Source organism: Monodon monoceros, unplaced genomic scaffold, assembly GCF_005190385.1.
Source record: "Monodon monoceros isolate NGI ecotype Baffin Bay Population unplaced genomic scaffold, NGI_Narwhal_1 Super_Scaffold_11, whole genome shotgun sequence".
Taxonomy (NCBI): Eukaryota; Metazoa; Chordata; class Mammalia; order Artiodactyla; family Monodontidae; genus Monodon; species Monodon monoceros.
In genome coordinates this window covers 8,921,409-8,944,134 of record NW_021703767.1, presented here as the reverse complement: position 1 = coordinate 8,944,134, position 22,726 = coordinate 8,921,409, and the positions used below count along the sequence as shown (strand labels likewise).

Genomic DNA, 22,726 nt, shown 5'->3' with positions numbered 1-22,726 from the left:
TGAATAGGCGCTGGTGACGTGTTATTCCCATGTGATTTTTCTGACTAGAAATTGTGATGTTCCAGAAGAACCTGAAGATGAAGATTTGGTGCATCCCACTTATGAAAAAACCTACAAAAAGAAGTGAGTGTTATATTAATGTATGGTGGGAAAATAATACCCAGATCATCAACAGTGGTGTGTCTGTAGCATTAGTTGATATTTCTCCAAGATAAAGCAATATAGCCAAAAAAGATTATGACTCCAAAAAAAAAGATAGGATGTGGCGTGCATAACATTAAGTGCTTTTAAAGTTTATACTGTGAGTACCTGCTGTTTATTGCTGTCCTATCTACAAGATACTTTGAATATACAGTATAGTTTTGTTCTTTTGGACTACACACCAGTGAATCAAAAGTGAATACTGCCCTTTATGAGCTCATGGTCTAACGGGGAAAGTGAGATGTGTGTATTATCAATTTGAAGTTGACGACTCCCGTAAAAGGCATGATCCAGTCCTGTGAGGAACCCCATAAGTAGAAATTACTTCTGGTTGGGGATGGGGAAATGGATCAGGAAAATTCATGAAGGACATTTTTGTAATAGGCCTTGAAGGAAAGGTAGGATTTGTTGGGTAGGAAGCAATGGTTTGTTCAGCTTAACTACAGTAAATATGTGAATGGGGATAATGGAAAATAGAGGTGGGAGAGAGAAGCTGGGGAACGATAGTGAACCACGGGGAACGTTAGGCTTATGTACTGCACATGGAAGGCTGAGTTGATGAAGATCTTCTGGGTGGTTTTGATTTATAGTACAGTGTTCTTAAAGATAAATCCAGTAGCAGGAGTGGAAGACATTAGGGTGTTGCTGAGATAAGAGGTGGAAAGTACTTCCCTGCCTGAGGCCTTACCACTGATTATAACGAAATTGAAGCAAAGTTCAATGTACCTATCTTATTGACTTAGTAGTAAAATGGCAAGTATGTCATTCGAAAACAGAATTGAAAAATCATAATGAAGTAAATTTAAATACATTTTTCTTTTCTCTCTCCTCTTTTTTTTTTTTTTAAGAGACAAGGAAAAATTCAGGATCAGACAACCGGAAGCAATCCCTCGGGTAATTAGGCCTTCTATTTTATAGCTGTGTCTTGTATTGTGTTGTGATTAATTTAATACTCAATTTTTTTCTTTTTTCGGTATGCGGGCCTCTCACCGCCGCGGCCTCCCCCGCCGCAGAGCACAGGCTCCGGACGCGCAGGCCCAGCTGCCATGGCCCACGGGCCCAGCTGCTCCGCGACACGTGGGACCCTCCCGGACCAGGGCACGAACCCGCACCCCCGGCATCGGCAGGCGGACTCCCAACCACTGCGCCACCAGGGAAGCCCTAATACTCAATTTTAAGCTTAGGAGTTACATAACAAATTGAAGCAGTCTCGTTCATTCAGTTCACGTTTCTCTTCTCTTCCTGTACCCCTTCTTACCCTCTTTCCCAATACTGACTTCTAACCCACAACTTCAGTCAAACTTCTCAATTTTATTGTACAGTTGGGCATTTTCTGAGGAAAGGCAGATATTCTTTTAAGAATCTTACTTTAGGGCTTTCCTGGTGGCGCAGTGGTTGAGAGTCCGCCTGCTGATGCAGGGGACACGGGTTCGTGCCCCGGTCCGGGAGGATCCCACATGCTGCGGAGCGGCTGGGCCCGTGGGCCGTGGCTGCTGAACCTGCGCATCTGGAGCCTGTGCTCCGCAGCAGGAGAGGCCACAACAGGGAGAGGCCCGCGTACCGCAAAAGAGGAAAAAAAAAAAAAAAAAATCTTATTGCTAGGTAGACAGTCAAGGAAAAGTTCATAGGAAGACCCAGGAAGCCACATGGTAGTACTAACATGGACCAAAGCTGTAGTGTTGACCCTTCAACCATAGTGTACGGTTGATTTACAATATTATATTAGTTTCAGGTGTACAACATAGTCATTCAGATTCTTACAGATAATACTCCAATAAAAGTTATTACAAAATAATGGCTATAATTTCCTGTGCTGTACAGTATGGCCTTGTTGCATTTATATATTTATTTATTTATTTATTTATTTATGGCTGGGTTGGGTCTTCGTTGCTGTGCGCGGGCTTTCTCTAGTTGCAGTAAGCGGGGGCTACTCTTCGTTGTGGTGTGTCGCCTTCTCATTGCAGTGGCTTCTCCTGTTGCGGAGCATGGCCTCTAGGTGCACGGGCTTCAGTAGGTGCAGCACATGGGCTCAGTAGTTGTGGCTCGAGGGCTACAGAGCTCAGGCTCAGTAGTTGTAGTGCACGGGCTTAGTTGCTCCGCCGCATGTGGGATCTTCCCTGGCCAGGGCTTGAACCCGTGTCCCCTGCATTGGCAGGCGGATTCTTAACCACTGCGCCACCAGGGAAGCCCATATCTATTTTATACATAGTAGTTTTTATCTCTTAATCCATACCCCTATCTTTTTTTAAATATTTTATTTATTTGGTTGGGCCAGGTCTTAGTTGCAGCAGGCGTGCTCCTTAGTTGCGCCTTGCCGGCTCCTTAGTTGTGGCGAAGTCTTAGTTGCAGCATGCATGTGGGATCTGGTTCCCTGAACCCAGGTGCCCTGCATCAGGAGCGTGGAGTCTTAACCACTGAGCCACAGGGAAGTCCTTCCATACCCCCTACCTTTTTTAATGCTTAATGGTGTTGAGCTTTTTCTGAGTGTATAAATAGGTAGTTGTACTTCTTATATCAGAAGTTGTGGTCTGTTGCAGTTGTGTATGTGTGCTTATCATTACATTGAAATGTTTTCTTGTGTAAAGGCTGAGGGTTTGAGGGTGAGAACAGAACTGGGAGAAAAAGAATAGTGGGCTTACTTTGCTTTTTAAAGGCAGTGTCTTTGTGACTTTATCCTCAATTTCTTTCTCTTAGAAAAATAAGGTTTTATTATATGTCTATACGTTCTGTATAGTCCGAGATCAGCAAATCTTTCAGTAAAAGGCCAGATAGTAAATATTTTAGGCTTTGTGGACCATATACAGTCTCTGTGGCATATTCTTTCTTTGTTTTGTTGTTTTGTTCATGTATTTAAACATGTAAAACCATTCCTAGCTCACTTGCAGGCTGGGTTTGGCTCTTTGGCCTGTTGTTGGTCACTCCTTGGTCTGGTGTAGCACAAGGAGTTTATGTGGTTAGGATAGTTCTCAGTGCGTCCTGGGATGACGGAAAGGGGAAAGAATATCTTGTGTTTGGAACATGACACACTTTAAAAATTTCTTTAAGATCAGTTTTTTTTCCTTCAACAGATTCCTGCTGAACTCTTGTTTCCAACAACTCCTGTGTCAAGTCAAAGCTTTCCTCCCGTTAAGGAAAATGTTCCAAGAGGACATCTTTCAGAAGCGGCAAATACTTATGCAACGAGACTTATAAATAATCATCGAGGTTCACCCCAGTCTGAACCTGAGAATAACAGGTCAGTGGCTAAAATGTGTTTTTCCATTTGGGGAATGAATATTAAACAGCTTTACTTGACACTTCAATGCAGAAATACGCTTCTAAGAAAGTGTAGTTGACATCCATGTGAAAAGTCTTAAGGACAAGTTACTTTGCTTTCATTGTCTGAACTTACCCCCACTCCATTTACGTTACCTGTTTAAATCAATTAAAAGAACATTAATTGTTTTTATTGTGGAGATTGATCAAATTGTCACCTCTTTGAAATTCTGTATAGTATGAAAATTCCTGCTTTTAAGATTATCAGTATCTGAGTAAAGAAAAACCTGAAGCAATTAACAGTACAACGCTGTAATGTCAAATGTGACCCATACGTTCTTAGCATAGCCCATGACATGCTATGCACTTCGGATGAGTGGATGGAGAAGGAAGAGGAAGAAAGGTGTGAGTGATACATGAATTGGACAGTCAGCTCTTTTGACTGGAGTGGTCGGGAAGGCTGTATGATGAGCTGGTACTTAGGTTGGTCCCTGAAATTCTGAAAGCAGTAAGTGCTCTGCATGGTGGCCCATTCAAAGGGGATAGAATGGACACAGGTGAAAAGGCGCGTGACGCCAGTGAACTAGTACATTAGACTGACTCCATCTGATATTTGTTATTGAAAGAGAAACATTGAAACAAGATTCTCTGAAATAGTGAGGCCAGCCGTTCTGAGAGGTTTTGTAGCCTTCATTAAATTCTTAAAAGGATTTTTGAAAATTCAGAAAAGATTAGAAATTGTCTTAATGCATATATACATCAGAGAGGGCATGTTTTGAAATAGTTTGCTGTTTATAGCCTACATTTTGAGGTCTTAGTTTGTGGCTGAATTGCTACTTAACTGAGAACATGTGTGAATTTTTTTTTAACTAGTCTCCATAATATTGGCTTTTCTTCATAAAGATGGTTACAGACAAAGTAAGAAAAAGTAAAATTTGTAATGTTACAGACGTGATCATGGAATTTAATTTCGGATATGACTGCCATCAAAATGGAAGAAGAGAATAGAGTAAAACTTTTCATTAAATTTTAAAAAAATATTTATTTTATTTTTGGCTGTGTCGGGTCTTAGTTGCGGCACACGGGCTCTTTGCTGCAGTGCGTGGGCTTCTCTCTAGTTGTGGCCTGTGAGTTTTCTCTCTTTGTTGTGGTGTGTGCTCCAGAGCACATGGGCTCTATAGTTTGCAACACGCAAGCTCTCTAGTTGAGGCACGGGGGCTCAGTAGTTTTGGTGTACGGGTTTAGTTGCCCCTCGGCATGTGGGATCTTAGTTCCCTGACCAGGGATCGAACCTGCGTCCCCTGTATTGGAAGGAGGATTCTTTACCACTGGACCACCAGGGAAGTCCCCTTCATTAATTTTTAAAGCCTGTATTTATTCTTAAATTCATAGAGCCAAAGTCTGTGGAAAGGTGTACCTAAACTAAGTCTTGAGAGAGACAAATAGGAATTGGCCTGGTAAGAAAAATAATAGGACAGTTTCCAATTAAATGCTTAACTCCGTTGATCCCTAGACAGTCTCAGAACTTGGAAGCATTGGGAACTTCTGAAGGTGGAAAATAGGGGTGAGAACAGGAAGCTTGTATGAAAGTTTAAGGAAGAGTAGTTCCCTGGACCTCTTCCCAGCCTGCGAAGTCCAACAGTGCTGCTTCTCCTCCTCTGTCAGAAGGCAGGGAGTTTACTTTCTGGAGCAGTTTCTACTGCTGAAGATGTGGGTGAGCCACTGTTTTGGAAGCAGAAGTAAGGGAAAGTTTGAATACTGAGTGGAAGAAATCCCCCTCCCTTCCTTGCCTCACTGGGCTCCCAAGAGAAAAGCTGTAGAAGATGATGACAGCCTGAGCATCCTTCACATTCCCAGACCTCACTGCCTCTAGTCTGAAATAGAAATATAGCCAAGGATCCCCAGATGTACAAAACTGAAACAAAGGGAGTAGAAGAAACCATGTGAAATTTATTGAGAGGTGGGTAGATGTTTAACAGATAAATCTCCTAGAACAAAAAGATAAATGGTTGGAAGATAGAAAAAAGAAGAGACGACGTACTGGAGGGGCCAACATCTGAGTAAGGACATTTCAGAGTGGGAAATCAGAGAACAAAGGGAGAGAAATAATATAAGAAAGACTTAATTGCCACTAAATACACAGCATAGTGGCTGGAAAAGGTAAGAAATATCTCAGAGAGGAAAAACACAGGCTATATTCAAAAGATCAGGAATCAGAATGGCAGGAACAATGAATGGTAGATAACAATGGATTGATGCTTTTAAAATTTTGAGAAAGTAATTCCCAACCTGGAAGTCTATATTTTTCAAGCCAGCAGTGAACTTGAGAGGTGAATAAAGATATTTTCACCATGCAAAATTTCACATTTCTTTATGTCATATGTACCCTTTCTCAAGATTTTATTGGAGATTATGTCCTCTCCATATGAGAGAGTAAGCCTAAGAAAGGGGAAAATCCTTCTTGAGAAATGAGGTCTTAACACATAAGGCCCAAATAGCAAATCAGTACAAATATCCCTCTAAGTGGGGCAAAAAGTAATCAATTGGTGATAAATTCACAGAAAACTAAGCAGATGAAGAAAATGAGGCAATTTTTAATGCAGGGGAAATTGTTTTCCATGAAAGGATAGGGCGTGCTTGTTTACTTTGTGGTTCACCTTTCATCACTGAATGTTTATAAAAATTCTGATGGGCAAACGGGAATGGCAGTGTCATTCACTGAGCTCTGGAATTCAGAGAGCAGCCCTGGGGTGGGTGGTGGCATTCTGTTTGGACATGTTACATTGAAATGCCAGAAGGCATCAAATGAAGAGCTATTTGGCAGTATAAGGATGTGCTACTTTTTTTTTTTTTTCTTTTTGCGGTACGCGGGCCTCTCACTGCTGTGGCCTCTCCCATTGTGGAGCACAGGCTCCAGACGCGTAGGCTCAGTGGCCATGGCTCACGGGCCCAGCGTCTCCGTAGCATGTGGGATCTTCCCGGACCGGGGCACAAACCCGTGTCCCCTGCATCGGCAGGCGGACTCTCAACCACTGCGCCACCAGGGAAGCCCAGGATGTGCTACTTTTAAAAAGAGGTCTCAATAGTTGTTTCCTTATCTGTAAAAGGAGAAAATAATCTCTACTTCATTAAATCATTGGGCAGTACTGTGTAATATATCATTTTTTTAAAAATGAACATGGGTATTTCTTAGAATTTCAAGATAGATTACTTCAAGGTCGTCTATTTTTTCCATATCTACATTTTATAATCTTATATTTCATATATAAAATTTTTTCCAGCCTGAAACGGAGACTCTCTACTCGTTCCTCAATTTTGAATGCAAAGAATCGGAGATTGAGTAATCCAGCATTTGAAAATTCTTATAAAGATGATGATGATGACGAAGATGTCATCATCTTAGAAGAAAACAGTACTCCCAAGCCCGCAGCAGACGATGATATTGAAGTGAAATTGCAACAGAGTCACATGGAGCAGAGCGGTATTCAGGGGGAGCCTGTGGGTGATAATGAACCGTGTGGCCAGACTAGTTCAACAGGCACCTCATCATCCAGGTGCAATCAGGGAACCACTGCAGCCACCCAGACTGAAGTACCAAGTTTAGTCGTTAAAAAGGAAGAAACTATTGAAGATGAGATAGATGTCAGAAATGACACAGCCATACTGCCATCCTGTGTGGAAACTGAAGGAAAGATACGTGAAACCCAGGAAATCTTTGATAAATCTGCTGGTGATGCTGGTTGCCAATTAAATGAACTAAGAAATGAGCTGCTGCTTGTCACCCAAGAAAAAGAAAATTATAAAAGACAGTGCCACGTATTTACTGACCAAATCAAAGTGTTACAGCAGAGGATACTGGAAATGAATGACAAATACGTGAAGAAGGAAACTTGCCATCAGTCTACTGAAACTGATGCTGTATGTTTACTTGAAAGTATTAATGGTAAATCTGAAAGTCCAGACCATATGGTGTCTCAGTATCGGCAAGCTTTGGAAGAAATAGAAAGGCTGAAAAAACAGTGTAGTGCTTTGCAGCATGTAAAGGCTGAATGCAGTCAGTGTTCCAATAGCGAGAGTAAAAGTGAAATGGATGAGATGGTTGTGCAGCTTGACGATGTATTTAGACAGCTGGACAAATGCAGTATCGAGAGGGACCAGTATAAAAGTGAGGTGAGTTACATCATTCTGCACAGTGAGAGTCGTGGGAGTCCAGGGGCATCTGAAGCTTAACTGCCAGTTGCTAGGTGGGCATAAATCACTTAATCATATTTCCATTTACCGACTCCACTGGTTCTCAACTGGGAGTGGTCCTTCTGGGGGCATATGAAAATGTGTAGGGCAGTTTCGGTTCTTAAATGTCTTGAAGGGATGGGCATTGTTGGAATCGAATGGGTGGGAACAGGGTCTGGTAAATGTCGTGTAGTGCGCAAGGACACTGCTGTGCAGTGAGGGATCATCCTGCTCATTCCCACTGGGACGCTCAGTTACTAACATGCCAGTTCTAGTCCGTTATTAATAAGCCTGCAAATAACCACACAGGGTAGATGACAATACCTTATTTTATAGAGGTACCCTGTATTACTTATGATTAGGTTCCTTTGAAGGTGACATAAAACCCCACATAACAGCAGCAGCTGCACAGTCATCAGAGACACAGGCTCCTTCTGCATCGTTGCTTTGCTTCTCAAAGCAAAGCACTCGGACCACTGCGCTTGTGGGAGATGGCTTGTGAAGAGATGGCTCTTCAGGTCCAGCCAACGTATATCTACATTCCAGGCAACAGGAAAGAGAAGGGGTGCAGTTTCTGAAAGCTGCTTATATGCCATCTGTCAGACCTTAGTCACCTGGCCAGTGGATGCCTTGGAAATGTAGTCTTTATTTGGGGGTTCTTTTACTGAGGAAGGAGGAGCCCCTAGTTCAAATTTGGGTAGCTCCTTTGAAAAATATTTTACGTATTATATTTACATGGTGTTTGAAAGGAGAGTTTCTCTGCTAAAAGGAATTTGGAAACGACAGTATGGTACCGAATTGCCCCTTCTTCTGGAAATACTGCCGACATAAATGCTTATTCAGACATTCCGCTTGATGTGTTGGCTCAGGAGCTAGATGACAAAATACATAAAAAATATAAGCTTTCTGTTGTAACTTACTGCTGGTGAGTGTGCAAGAAGTGAAAGTCACTATGACCTCAACATAATTTGGGCATTTTTATCTTGGTTTTTCAGTTTTTAGGTCTCATTTGTTTTTCTGTTTTTGGGGGTTTTTTGGCGGTACATGGGCCTCTCACTGTCATGGCCTCTCCCGTTGCGGAGCACAGGCTCCGGACGCGCAGGCTCAGCGGCCATGGCTCACGGGCCCAGCCACTCCGCGGCATGTGGGATCTTCCCGGACCGGTGCACGAACCCGTGTCCCCTGCATCGGCAGGCGGACTCTCAACCACTGTGCCACCAGGGAAGCCCCCATTTGTTTTTAGTCATGCTTTAATTAACATTTTGTATTCTTCTAATGTAAAAAGATATAGAGCTGAAACTAAGCAAATGAAGCTTTATTTATAGAAAGCTATTGTGTTTTGTGTGTGTTTTTTTGGTTTTCTTTTTGGAGCGGGGAGGTGCCCTAATTTTTTTATGGTAATAATTTTCATCAAGCAGGATTTTGTACATTTCTTAGCTTAAATTTGCACTTTGACATTAGTATTTTTAAATTGTACAGTTAAAAAATTAATTTTTTGTCAGGTTGAATTATTGGAAATGGAAAAATCACAAATCCGTTTGCAGTGTGAAGAACTGAAAACTGAAATCGAACAATTAAAATCTACAAGTCGACAAATTGGAGATGTGTCAACGTCAAGTAACATCGAGGAGTCTGTAAATTATACTGATGGGGAAAGGTAATGAAATGAGGCATTTGGCTAGGGCTGCAGTTCTGGTTAGCATGATACTTATTTGCTAGTGCACATCAAACAGATTGTTCTTGCAAAAGAAGTTATTGGCTGCTGTGATCCCAACGTTCTGATAGACAGAGATACAAAAGAAGTACATGTCATCATTGTTCCCTTCAAGGAACTAACAATTTTGTGAACTTAAATGAAATAGGAGTTTCAAAGGAATTAAGCTCTGATTGGTCAGAGTGGTTTGGAATGTTTTTTGGGAAAAAGTGAAAATTGAGCCAGATATTGAAGGATGGGCTGAATTAGGCAATGACTAGAAGACAAGGGTCTATTTCATGAAACTTACTTTTTGACCTTGATTTCTTTAATTTCTGTACTTGGCACCATTTCTTTATGGTTTGCTACCTCATTTTACTACATGCCTTCCCCAATTTTAACTTTTAGGAAATCACAGAATTACTAAAAATTGCCATTACAGGTGATTCCTAATTACAGGTGATTAATTAGGAAGAAGTTCTGTGAAAATAAGAAAACAGTAAATGAATGATTACCCTCTCTCAGGAAGATATTAAATGGGCTTGGGGTTCTGACAGAATTGGTGGTCTGTTGATAACCATTCAAGAGAGGAAAAAAAACACACAAAAATAGTCATTAAAAATAGTGCAACTCTTCTTGCTAATATGATAAAACTTGATACCTAAAATGTACTATTGTTGAGAAATAATTTACCATCCTTACTTGACATTAATTATATTATGACTTAGTTTTTTAGCTTAAGGTTTTAAAGGATTTCGTTAAATCTATTCATGGAAATAGAATGAATAGATCAGTACATATAAGCATGGGGGGGCAAGGGGTCAGAAAAAAAAATCCCAACTGGTGTTTCTGAAAATGGGAACCACAAGCATCTGTGGTGCTTGTGAAAATGCAGATCCTTGGACCACAGTGCAGTTGATTAAATTGGAAACCTTTAAACAATCTCCCAGATGACTCACTTGCACACTAAACTTTGAGTAACTGATGATCTTTTAGACCTGTGCTTTCCAAGACAGTATAGGCACATTTGGCCACTGACACTTGAAATCTAGCTAGTCTGAATTGAGATGTGCTTTAAGTATAAAATACATGCTGGATTTTGATGCCCTGGTATGAAAAAATAAATAAATAAAATGCCTCAATATTTTGGTTATATGATGAAGTAATATTTTATATGTAACTAAAATTTATTTCATCTTACTTTTTAATGTGGCTATTTGAATATTTAAAATTGCATATGGAGCTCACAATATTTCTCTCAGTCCTGTTCTGTGTACTAAAATAGGGATTTGTGATGTGTCCTGTAGAGAGGAGGAATTAGCCAGGACAGTCAAAAGACTTAAAGGATAGGATAGGTCAAAGATGGTTGTAGGGTCATACTGGTCTTTTTCTATTTTTTCTATAGAAATGGGCCTCTGATTGAAGATGAGTGGGAAAGCTTGGACAAAAAACAGCTGTTATGGGCATGATGTAAAATTTTATCAAAGGTCCAATGGAATCTTAACATAAGCTCACAAAAAACATATTTAAAATCACATTTTTATGCGTTGTCAACCCAAGGATGAGCAGCTCGCTTCTTCAGAGATTTCCACCCTAGAAACATCAGTATCTAAACTAAATGTGGACTTCTTATATTTTGGGAGGGGGCAGAACAAAAACAACTGTAACATTCTCTTGACCTAGGCGTCTCAATCTTTGACGCAAAGGCTGCTTGCTGTGTAGTTGTAGAAATTTGAAGTCTAGAATGTGGATATTCAGATAGATACAGTATAGAAAACGGAAGGAATGATAATGATCATTTAATCCAGGGCTTCTCAGTGTTTATAATAAATGCATAGTAAAACGGATAGTTAGTGAACTGTAGCATGTGATAGGTTCAGAGAAACCCTGCATTTTATTTTTTTTAAAGGCTTTTTTTTTTTTTTAAATAATTTATTTATTTGGTTGCACCGGGTCTTTGTTGCAGCAGGTGGGCTCCTTAGTTGCTGCTGCAGGGCTCGTCAGTTGCAGCTCACCGGCTCCTTAGTAGTGGCATGCAAACTCCCAGATGCGGCATGCATGTGGGATCTAGTTCCCTGACCAGGGTTTGAACCCAGGTGCCCTGCATTGGGAGTGCAGAGTCCTATCCACTGCGCCACCAGGGAAGTCCCTGCATTTAAAATGCAGAAATCCTGCATTTTAAAAAGTCTTTTTACCATTATTTAACCCAAAGTTGTATAAGCTCATTTGACCACAGGACCATTTCTTTTTCCTTTTATACTACTATGGATATCTCATAGAACATGTTTTAGGGAACAATTCAATTCACTTTGCTCAAAAGGAAGCTGAACTTCAAAGTGACACATTCTTATTCTTAGACCAGTGTTCTCACTAGTGTATCATTATTGTTTTCCAGGTGATAACAAGATTTTCAATTGTAAATAACATCTTGTAATTTATGTATTTTACCAGTTCATCTTTTCTCCAATCTCGAATTAAAATTGTAATAGTTGGAACCAAACAGAGCTGCTAGTGTTTTGAAGCACTCTACATACCAACAGATAAATATTATACTTAGTTATTAAATTATGAATTATTAAGTTAAATGAATTGTTAAATCTAGTTCTCTTGAGGAAGTTTTGCTATTCATTTAGTTTGTATATCATTCTACAGAGATTCCATTTTAATGTTTCCCTTAAATTATAAGGCCTACCTGAATATTAAACTGTATTGTTATAATGTTCGTCTAATAGGTGTAATGTTTGTATTTGCAGCCTCAAACTTCGATCTCTTCGAGTTAACGTAGGACAGCTCCTGGCCATGATTGTACCTGATCTCGATCTTCAGCAAGTGAATTATGATGTCGATGTAGTTGATGAGATCTTAGGACAAGTTGTCGAGCAAATGAGTGAAATCAGTAGTACTTAAAGTGTATTTTATGTGAGATACTAAAAAATATTTGCTCCATCTTTCTGGTTGTATAGCTTTCAAAATTTAAGCAACTTTGTTATAGATATGATACGTAACAGACTGAAGAACCGTAATCTTTTCTGTATTCTATGCATTCAAGTGTGGACACAAATATTGTGGACACATTATCACACCTTTTGAAATGCCTGTGAATCATTGGTATTGAGCAGCTACATAGCTAACTCATGATTCTGCTTTGAAATGTAAATATTTATAATTAAGTCACACATATTTTTTTATTACCCTAGAGGACTCAAGTGTTTTTCACCAAGAGGTTTTCAGGTTTCCCCTAACCTTTGTGCAGTCTTTCCTGGTTCCCCAGAGTGTATTTTTCTCTGACTTGAGGGCTGTGCCGTAATACAAATGGAAATGTTACCTTTGATTTTCTTACAGAGAAGTTTAAAACAGGGTTTTTAAAAATGGAATAACACTCCCGATAAGTTGTAAGTAATTGAGCATTAATGTTTCTTTTCTATAAATTCTTATCTCCTGAAATATTTTATTCATGAAAATAAAGTAAGCAGAAACTCCATCCATTTTGCCAGGATTTTTTTGTGTGTGCTGAGATTGCCGATCATGGTTATTAAACACAAAGTGTTTTTACAGAAAAAAATAATGATTTTTAGTATAAAAATATAAAAACATTAAATGCCCCACCACATTTACTTGGAAGCCCATTTTTGGCTGCTTAGTCCGCATGGAGTGGGCACAGTGATTGTTCACTATTTCTTTTTGTGAAATTTCCTGTACAGCCTTTTGTAGGAGTACTACAGGTTAATATGAGTTGAGGAAGACAATCTTTCTCCAACAGTACTGCATACCTTTTATTATATTACAAACCTAAGTGTTTTATATCCTGGAGTTAAGCAACAAACAACCTAGGATTATAGTATTACATGCCATAAAAATTATGCTTTACTGGTCCCGTGTTTTGTGCAATTATAAAGAGATGGCTTTCTATTAAGTATAACTGTATATATAATTAAGAATCTTATTTTCCACAACTAAAATGTGCATTATTTTTTTCAAAGTTTTATCATTGCTATTTATTTTTACTTTTGTTTCTGAACATTGAATACATGTTCCTTTTGTATGCTTAATTACATGTCTGTCATGTACAATATTAAATTTTTACTGTACATTAACTTCTAGAAAAAGCAAATAAATTTTTATTTGCTTGATAAAGTAATTGAAAGTGTATTTTTGGTATGAAGCTGGTTTTCTGTCACAGTTGTATTTGCTCAAATTTTAAAATATCTTGTAATAAAATAAAAATATATATGATGGCTCACACTTCAGATACTACTTTTAAGGAGTTCTGTATTCAAGTTATATTTTGAAAAGCAAGATTGTGTCTGTTAAGACCCTCAAGTTGAGCTCATTTTACTATATTTATTAGAAGTTACATTTAGAAGATATAATTTCTAAAAATTTAGAAGTTATATTTACTTCCATTAAGGCTCTAAGACTGGGCTCACCTTGAGAGTGTGTGCGTGCATTTTCCACTCAAAAAGAGACTTTATTTGTGTAAGTCATCTAAAGAAACCTTGCCTAAATGATAGCAGCTGTGTATAGCATGTCTAAGTTTGTGAATATTTATGTAGCACTTATTTCTGGAATTTGCTATTTTTCCCTTCCTTTTGGTCAGCTATATTCTTGCAAAAATACATATTTCATACGGCTGTTAACTGGCTTAACGGCAAAGTTAATCATAGATTTAGAGAAACTTGCTTGCTAAATCGATTCGTTGGAAATACTTACCTAATATTCACTCTTTAAGAAAACATTGCCAAGATATGACTTTGTGGCTAGCAAATTTAACAAGAATGTACATGGGCTTTCATGTCATCTATTGAGGTAGCGATACCTGTCTTTTTTTGTTAAGTTAAATTTGTTCCTACCTATCTTTTTTTGTCAAGTTAAATTTGTTCAAAGGCTAGTGTGGGGGAGGATAGTGTGGCTTAAACTAATTATTTAAAACTTAAAAGCAGTGTGAGGACGTAAACCAGAATAGTCCATAGTCCCTACAAACAGGACCTCAGCTAAGACCACAAAATCAGTAAAAGCTAATTTTCACACAGCAGGAGAGGCGTGGCATATGGATGTGGCCTTTATTTGGGCCTCAAATTCCTAATGTGGGCAGGAGGTGCTGGTGACTCTGCCCATGGTCTCAGACACTTGATTCCTGCTGTCATACAGCCCATTAGGTCGTTATTTGTCATGGAGGAATAATTAAAGTGACATATACTGATGGTTCTTACCACTCACTGACTGCATTTTAGAATCACTTGGGCGGTTCTTAGGAATCCCAGTGTGAGGATGCAGCCTGTACTAATTAAGAGTTTTGGGGATTGGACCAAACTGTCAGGCTGCTTTTCTTTAAGGCCTCCCAGTGCACCGTCAGAGCTGAGAGCTGTTGATATATACCCTCCAGTGATGAATGTTTGTAAGTGTTGAACTCAAGTGGTTCCTGAAACAAACTCAGGATCTGCATGACCACTTTCTCACTGGGGTAAGCAAGGACAGGGAGAGGGAAGCAGAGTTGATGCCCAAGTTAGAAATGTGAATACAACAGAATGATATAAAATGAAAAGTGTTTTCTTATGTCCTTCCAGAAAATATTAGCTGCCTACATACACAGATTCATATATATGCATTCAGTTTATATTAAATTTTATATCTTTGTATTTGATTATATATTTGTATGAAATCTACACAGGTATCACACCATATAATTGGTAACATTTCCATATTACTCTTTTGAACAGCTTTAGTAGCATTTTATGACATGAATATGCTCCCAGCCCTCATTTATTTTTCGTCTTTTGATATTACTACAAAAGATGCTGCTGTGAAAATACACAGCACACATACTTTTTAAAGTATATCCAGAATGTAAATACCTTGTAGTGAATACTGATAGGTCAAAGTGTATGCCGTGTTAATCTTAATAAATGTCGCCATCCAAAAATGGTTGCGAGTATTTATACTCCTATGAAAAATAGATGTATAAGTGTGTTTTTTCCTATCTCCATCAAACTTTCTGATATGTGGGAAAATGGCAGCTTGCACTTCTTTGTCTCAGGTTGAACATGTTTTCATATGTTTTATTGGCCATTTTAATTCCTTTTTCTGAGTACCCTGTCATATTCTCTGCCTATTCTTTTCTGTTGGGTTCTTTGGTTTGTTGCTTTAAAGAAGCTAAATGCCTGTTAATGTGGCCACAAACACTACCCAGACAACTCGTAGCTTTCAGAAGTTGGTTCAGTCTTACTTTGCACAGTGTCACATAGACTCATTGGAATGGAGTGAGAGACCCACTGGATTCATGTCTTTTTATATGAGGCTGCCCCTTGAACAACTTGGGGCTTGTGGGCTCTGACCCCCATTTAGTCAAAAATCCATGTATAACTTTTGACTCCCCCAAAGTTACTAATCACTGTTGACCGGAAGCCTTACAACAATGAACAGTCAATTAACATGTTTCGTCTATGTTACAGGTATCATTTACTGTATTCCTAGAATGAAGTAAGCTAGAGAAAAATTGTTAGAGAATCATAAGGAAAATACAGTACTGTACTGCCAAATTCGTCATCTGTTTACAAGATGGACCATCTCAGTATGTACATCTGTATTATCTTAAATGATAGACAACACTAGATGTTACGTGTACCCATTGAAAATGAAAAGGTGATGTGAAAAATTCATTTATTTACAGGTATAATGATTCATGCACTGGTAAGAAGCAGCAAGGAATATGATTGCGTTTTGGTAGCCTGGTGTAATCAATACAATTGCTTCACGGTTGCCTAGCCTATACACTAATCATTATAAATTTTTTTAAAATTTATTTATTTTTGGCTGCATTGGGTCTTTGCTGCGTGCGGGCTTTCCCTGGTTGTGGCGAGGAGTTAATCTTGGTTGTGGTGTGCAGGCTTCTCATTGCGGTGGCTTCTCTTGTTGCGGAGCACAGGCTCTAGGCACGTGGGTTTCAGTAGCTGTGGCACACGGGCTCAGTAGTTGTGGCTCACAGACTCTAGAGTGCAGGCTCAGTAGTTGTGGCGCATGGGCTTAGTTGCTCTGCGGCACGTGGGTTCTTCCCGGACCAGGACTCAAACGCATGTTCCCTGCATTGGCAGGCGGATTATTAACCACTGCGCCACCAGGGAAGCCCGTTATAAATTTTTTTTTTTTTGGCTGTGTTGGTTCTTCGTTGCTGCACGCAGGCTTTCTCTAGTTGCGGCGAGCAGGGGCTACTCTTCGTTGCGGTGTGCAGGCTTCTCTGAAGTGGCTTCTCTTGTTGCGGAGCACCAGCTCTAGGCGTGCGGTCTTCAGAAGTTGTGGCTCGCGGGCTCTAGTGCACGGGCTCAGTAGTTGTGGCACGTGGGCTTAGTTGCTCCGTGACATGTGGGATCTTCCCAGACCAGGGCTCAAACTCGCAGGGTCCCCTGCGTTGGCAGGCGGATTCTTAAACACTGCGCCACCAGGGAAGCTCGTTATAAAATTTTTGTGGCATACAGTATTACAGTTATATTCTTTTTTTCAATAGTTTTTTTTTTCATAGATTATTATTTATTTTTGGCTGCGTTGGGTCTTAGTTGCAGCATGTGGAATCTTCATTGAGGCCTGTGGGATCTTTCGTTGCAGCATGCGGGCTTCTCTTTAGCTGTGGTGTGTGGGTTTTCTCTTCTGTAATTGTGGCGCATGGGCTCTGTAGTTGCAGCATGCAGGCTGTAGTTGAGGCGTGTGAGCTCAGTAGTTGTGGCATGCAGGCTTAGTTGCCCCGTGGCATGTGGGATCTTAGTTCCCTGACCAGGGATCGAACCCATGTCCCCTGCATTGCAAGGCGGATTCTTTACCACTGGACCACCAGGGAAGTCCCTACAGTTATATTCTTAATACAGTATTGGAAACGTTACATATTTTTAAAAACCTCTTACCTGTGATGATATGCGGTTTCTCCAGTTACGAGAGAAGCATAATGTGTGGTAATGTAATTCTTTGAAAGCAAAGTTATAAAACAAGAAACTTACATTAATTTTATATTAAATATCACCCCCCTTATACCTATGTAAGGTTAGACTAGTATCTACATATATTCTGAGCATTCATGATATACCTAAATTTTTCTTATGTTTGTTTATTACATGAAATCGTGCATTTTATTATATATTTATTTTGAAGTATAAATGATTTACAATGTCATGTTTCAGGTGTACAGCACAGTGATTCAGTTTTATATATATATATATTTTTTTCAGATTCTTTTCACTTATAGGTTATTACAAAATATAACTATAGCTCCCTGTGCTATACAGTAGGTCCTTGTTGGTTATCCATTTTATATATAGCAGTGTGTATATATTGATGCCAATCACCTAATTTAACCCTCCCCCCAACTTTTTCTTAAATTTTTAGATATTTCTAGTTATGCACTTCATCTGCATTTTTATTTTTTTTATTATGTATTTATTTATTTTTGGCTGCATTGGGTCTTCGTTGCTGCACACGGTCTTTCTCTAGTCGTGGTGAGCAGGGGCTACTCTTGGTTGCCGTGCATGGGTTTCTCATTGCGGTGGCTTCTCCAGTTGCAGAGCATGGTCTCTAGGTGTGCAGGCTTCAGTAGTTGTGGCTCACGGGCTCAGTAGTTGAGGCTCGCGGGCTCTAGAACACAGGCTCAGTAGTTGTGGCGCACGGGCTTAGTTGCTCCGCGGCATGTGGGATCTTCCCAGACCAGGGCTCAAACCCGTGTCCCCTGCATTGGCAGGTGGATTCCTAACCAGTGCGCCACCAGGGAAGTCCCTGTATTTGTCTTTGGGACATTGGTCACGGCTCACAAAAAGAATGACATTAATATCCATCCACTTGGCATAGAGGAAAATATATATGCATTGCTTTTTTAGCATTAATTTTGTGGTCATGAAGTTAATTTACATATACTGGCCTCTAGGGAGAAAGTCAAGACCCTTGAAGACAAGTCTTGGTAAATTCAAGCCATTCAAATGCAGGTGAAGTTTTTAGGTGAGTGTGGTCATAGAGAATGAATTAACCATTACAAAACTGGAGTGTGAATCACAAGTAAATTTCCTACACAGGCATTCTAATAAGAATGGGCTGAGTAAATACAATTACCTGTCTCAAACATGTAACCTCAAGGTTCAGTATTAATTTCTTGCAAAGCAGTCAGGACTCATTATGGTAATGATATATAGAATAGACTCAAAAGACCTTTTTACCCCAGCTTGGCTAATATTTAGGTTATGAGTATCTTCAATTATGTAAATATTATCCAGAATTCAGCTGTATCTCCATAGCAAAGTGTAATGGTGCTTTATATTCACAAAGTACATGAGTCATCAGTCTTCCTCATTCCTGTTAAATGCTGTTGAAAACTGGCCTGTGTTTTGAACTGTGTGGCCTATGTTTTGAAAGTTTGTGCTGTGATCTGAAGCAGGGCTGACTGGAAGTAATTTGATGTGGGCTTTTCTTTTTTTTTTTTCTGGATAGGCAGTTGTCCCATGTCTTTGCGATTCCCTTGGTGGAGTATCTCAAACTGTGGTGTTCATGCTGTCTGCATGACGCTTTCTAGACGCTAGAAAGCGCTCTTCCCAACTTGCTGTGTGACTTTACAGTGTGAGTTGTCTAACCAGCTGACAGCCAGAGAAGTGACGCAGTCTGACATAACTAACTATACCTGTTACCTCTTTTCCTGGGCAGAGAATTACAGGGGTCTAGGACAATAATAAAAATCATTATATATTATAATACTTACATATAATTATGTTATATAAAGTATATGATAATAGTATTATACACCATATTCACCATCATCGCTTTAACCAGTAGTTTCTCATTTCCCACTAATTTACTGTGTCCTTAAATTGATTTTTTTCAGTATCAGATATTTTAAGCTCTGTAAAGGGAATTTTTTTTTTTTTTTTTTGCGGTGCGCGAGCCTCTCACTGCTGCGGCCTCTCCCGTTGCGGAGCACAGGCTCCGGACGCGCAGACCCAGCGGCCACGGCTCACGGGCCCAGCCGCTCCGCGGCACGCGGGACCTTCCCGGACCGGGGCATGAACCTTTGTCCCCTGCATCAGCAGGCGGACTCTCAACCACTGCACCACCAGGGAAGCCCCCGGGGATTTTTTTTTTAATTTTTTTTTTTTTTTTAATTTTTTGGCCATGCCAAGTGGCTTGCGGGATCTTAGTTTACCGACCGGGGGTTGAACTTGGACCCCCAGCAGTGGAAGCTTGGAGTCCTAACCACTGGACAGCCAGGGAATTCCCTCTATAACGAGAATTTTCAATTGCATACAAAAGTAGAGAAACTGTTCATTGCAGCACTATTAACAATAGCCAGGACATGGAAGCAACCTAAATGTCCATCGACAGAGGAATGGATAAAGAAGATGTGGTACATATATACTGTGGAATATTACTCAGCCATAAAAAAGAACGAAATAATGCCATTTGCAGCAACATGGATGGACCTAGAGATTGTCATACTGAGTGAAGTAAGTCAGAGAGAGACATATATGATATTGCTTATATGTGGAATCTACAAAAGGGTACAAATGAACTTCTGTACAAAACAGAAATAGAGATACAAATGCAGAAAACAAACATGGTTACCAGGGGGTAAAGTGGTGGGCGGGAGGGATAAATTGGGAAATTGGGAGTGACATATACACACTACTATATATGAAATAGATAACTGGGCTTCCCTGGTGGCACAGTGGTTGAGAATCTGCCTGCCAATGCAGGGTACATGGGTTCAAGCCCTGGTCTGGGAAGATCCCACATGCCGTGGAGCAACTAGGCCCGTGAGCCACAACTACTGAGCCTGCGCGTCTGGAGCCTGTGCTCCGCAACAAGAGAGGCCGCAATAGTGAGAGACCTGTGCACTGTGATGAAGAGTGGCCCCTGCTTGCCACAACTAGAGAAAGCCCTCGCTCAGAAACGAAGACCCAGCACAGCCAAAAATAATAAATTAATTAAAAAACAACAACTAATAAGGACTTACTGTATAGCACAGGGAACTCTATTCAATATTCTGTAATGGCCTATATGGGAGAAAAATCTAAAAAAGTGGATATATCTATAACTGATTCACTTTGCTGTACACCTGAAACTAACATAACATTGTAAACCAACTGTACTCCAATAAAATTTTTTTTAAAAAATAGAGGAACTATTACAATGAGCTCATGTGTACCCATCACTCTGCTTCAACAATTTCCAACTCACGGTCAATCTTGTCTTATCTGTATCCCCATTAACTTATCCCTCCGGTAATATTTGTGTGTGTGTGTGTGTGTGTTGTAAATATTAACTCATTAATTTTTTTGTGGAAATATATACATTACATAAAATTTATCATTTTACCATTTTTAAGTGTATTATTCAGTGGCATTAAGTACATTCACATTGTTGGGCAACTATCACCACTATCCATTTCCAGAACTTTTTCATCATCTCAAATAAGCTCTGTATCCACTAAACAATAACTCCTCATTCCCACCTGCCCCCCGGTGGCCTCTACTTTCTGTCTCTACGAATTTGCTTATTCTAGGTACCTCATAGAAGTGGAATCATAACATATTTGTTCTTTTTATTTTTAATTTATGTATTTTTGGCTGTGTTAGTTCTTTGTTGCTGTGCGTGGGCTTTCTCTAGTTGCAGCGAGCAGGGACTACTCACTGTGGTGGCTTCTTTTGTTGTGGAGCATAGGCTCTAGGCACGCGGGCTTCAGTAGTTGTTGCTCGCAGGCTCTAGAGCGCAGGGTTAGTAGTTGTGGCGCACGGGACTAGTTCCTCCGTGGCATGTGGGATCTTTCCAGACCAGGGCTCGAACCCATGTCCCCTGCATTGGCAGGCGGATTCTTAACCACTGCGCCACCAGGGAAGTCCCCATATTTGTTCTTTTGTGTCTGGTTTATTTCACTTTGCATAACGTTTTTAAGGTTCATCCATCTTGTTGCATGTATCAGTTTCATTCCTTTTTAAGGCGGAATGATATTCCATTGTATGTATGTACCATATTTCGTTTATCCATTCATCCGTCCATGGACATTTAGGTTGGTTCCACTTTTTGCTATTAATGCTGCTATGAACACTGCTGTATAAATATCTAATTGCATCCTTGCTTTTACTTTTAATTCTTTTCGGTACATACATAGGAGTGGGATTTTCCTTTTTGTTTTTTTTTTCTCTTATGTGTGCTTTTCAGACAATCAGATTATCTACAGTACATATTAGTCATTCCCAGTCCAAGTTCTCGAAATCCTAGCCATGACTCAAGAGAGAACATCTAAAAACTACATATCTGGATTACATTATCCTAGCTTTCTGTAGAAAACAGGCTTAAGGAGCCTCCTGTCATTTTTGTCAACATGAGACATCCATCTGTAGACAATTTCTATACCTTTCATGGAACCAGCTACAAGCATCAACCAGCATTTATATAAGAATCCATGTCAATTCTTTTTCCTAAAAATGCCGAAAGAAAATTGTTTTAAAAAGCCAGGAAGAATTGGCTCCTCAGATGAACCTGTATGTTCCTTTGATCAATTAAGGCTATGCATCACAAGGGATTTTTTTCCTGGCCTTCTGGGAAACTCACAGATAAAATGTCTCATTTGGAAAATTATCCCATTTCAAAAGGCCTGCTGCATCTATTTCTGCCTTCTGATTTACAACCTCACTTTAAAATGTTAAATTCTGTTCTTAAAAAGTGTCTGTAGCCACATCTACTAATTGAGGTATACTGTAAGCAATCCAGGTACTGAACAATCACATAGTTTTGAATTCTCCAAAACGATCTAGAGCCAATATATATCTTAAAAATATGTAAAAAAACCAAAATCTCAGTTTTTGTTTGCAAAAGGAGAAAGAGACCTGGTTGAATTCAGGGCCAAGATATCCAGAGAGAGAGAGGAGGGGAAATGTGAAGAGTGGGAGAGTCACCTAGGGGAGGCTGGCAAGCTGTCTTCTGCAAGGTTGCACAGGGTAGCACTCATTTTACAAAGCCCCTTGGCCTTGAAGGCCCAGAAACCTGCTGTTAGTCAGCACAAGGAGATTGTCCATTTATCCGGGCCAATCTCATCTCAGGGAACTCCCAGAGTAATGTATGCAACCAGGATTCCAGCTAATTTAGAAGGAGAATTGAAACTGCCTTTGAAACTTATGTGCATATGACCTACTTATTCATGTCCAAAGGCTTCTGGGTCATTGACCCATCCATCCTTTCCCATTCATTGCCAGGTCCCATTGCTCCTCCTTTGTGCCTCTGTTGTCAACGGGGAGTTTCTTTACCTTCAATTATCATTTCCCAGAGCTGCTCATCCGAAACTCTATCACTTGAAGCCCACTTTAAATGCCTCCTTCTCTTCAAACTTCC

General features: G+C 39.9%; 1 protein-coding gene across 3 annotated transcripts in view; it reads left to right on the top strand.

Moving 5' to 3' along the window:
* MORC3 (MORC family CW-type zinc finger 3) overlaps positions 1-13,614 on the top strand; it is a 41,820-nt gene extending 28,206 nt beyond the window's left edge. For all 3 annotated transcript variants that reach the window (XM_029214442.1, XM_029214440.1, XM_029214443.1), the window contains 6 exons: positions 49-123; positions 1,050-1,095; positions 3,270-3,436; positions 6,738-7,626; positions 9,189-9,343; positions 12,133-13,614. In XM_029214442.1, coding sequence (XP_029070275.1) covers positions 49-123; positions 1,050-1,095; positions 3,270-3,436; positions 6,738-7,626; positions 9,189-9,343; positions 12,133-12,286 — 1,486 coding nt within the window. In that variant the 3' untranslated portion in view covers positions 12,287-13,614. The remainder of the gene's footprint in view (positions 1-48; positions 124-1,049; positions 1,096-3,269; positions 3,437-6,737; positions 7,627-9,188; positions 9,344-12,132) is intronic.
* Positions 13,615-22,726: the final 9,112 nt, after the last annotated feature.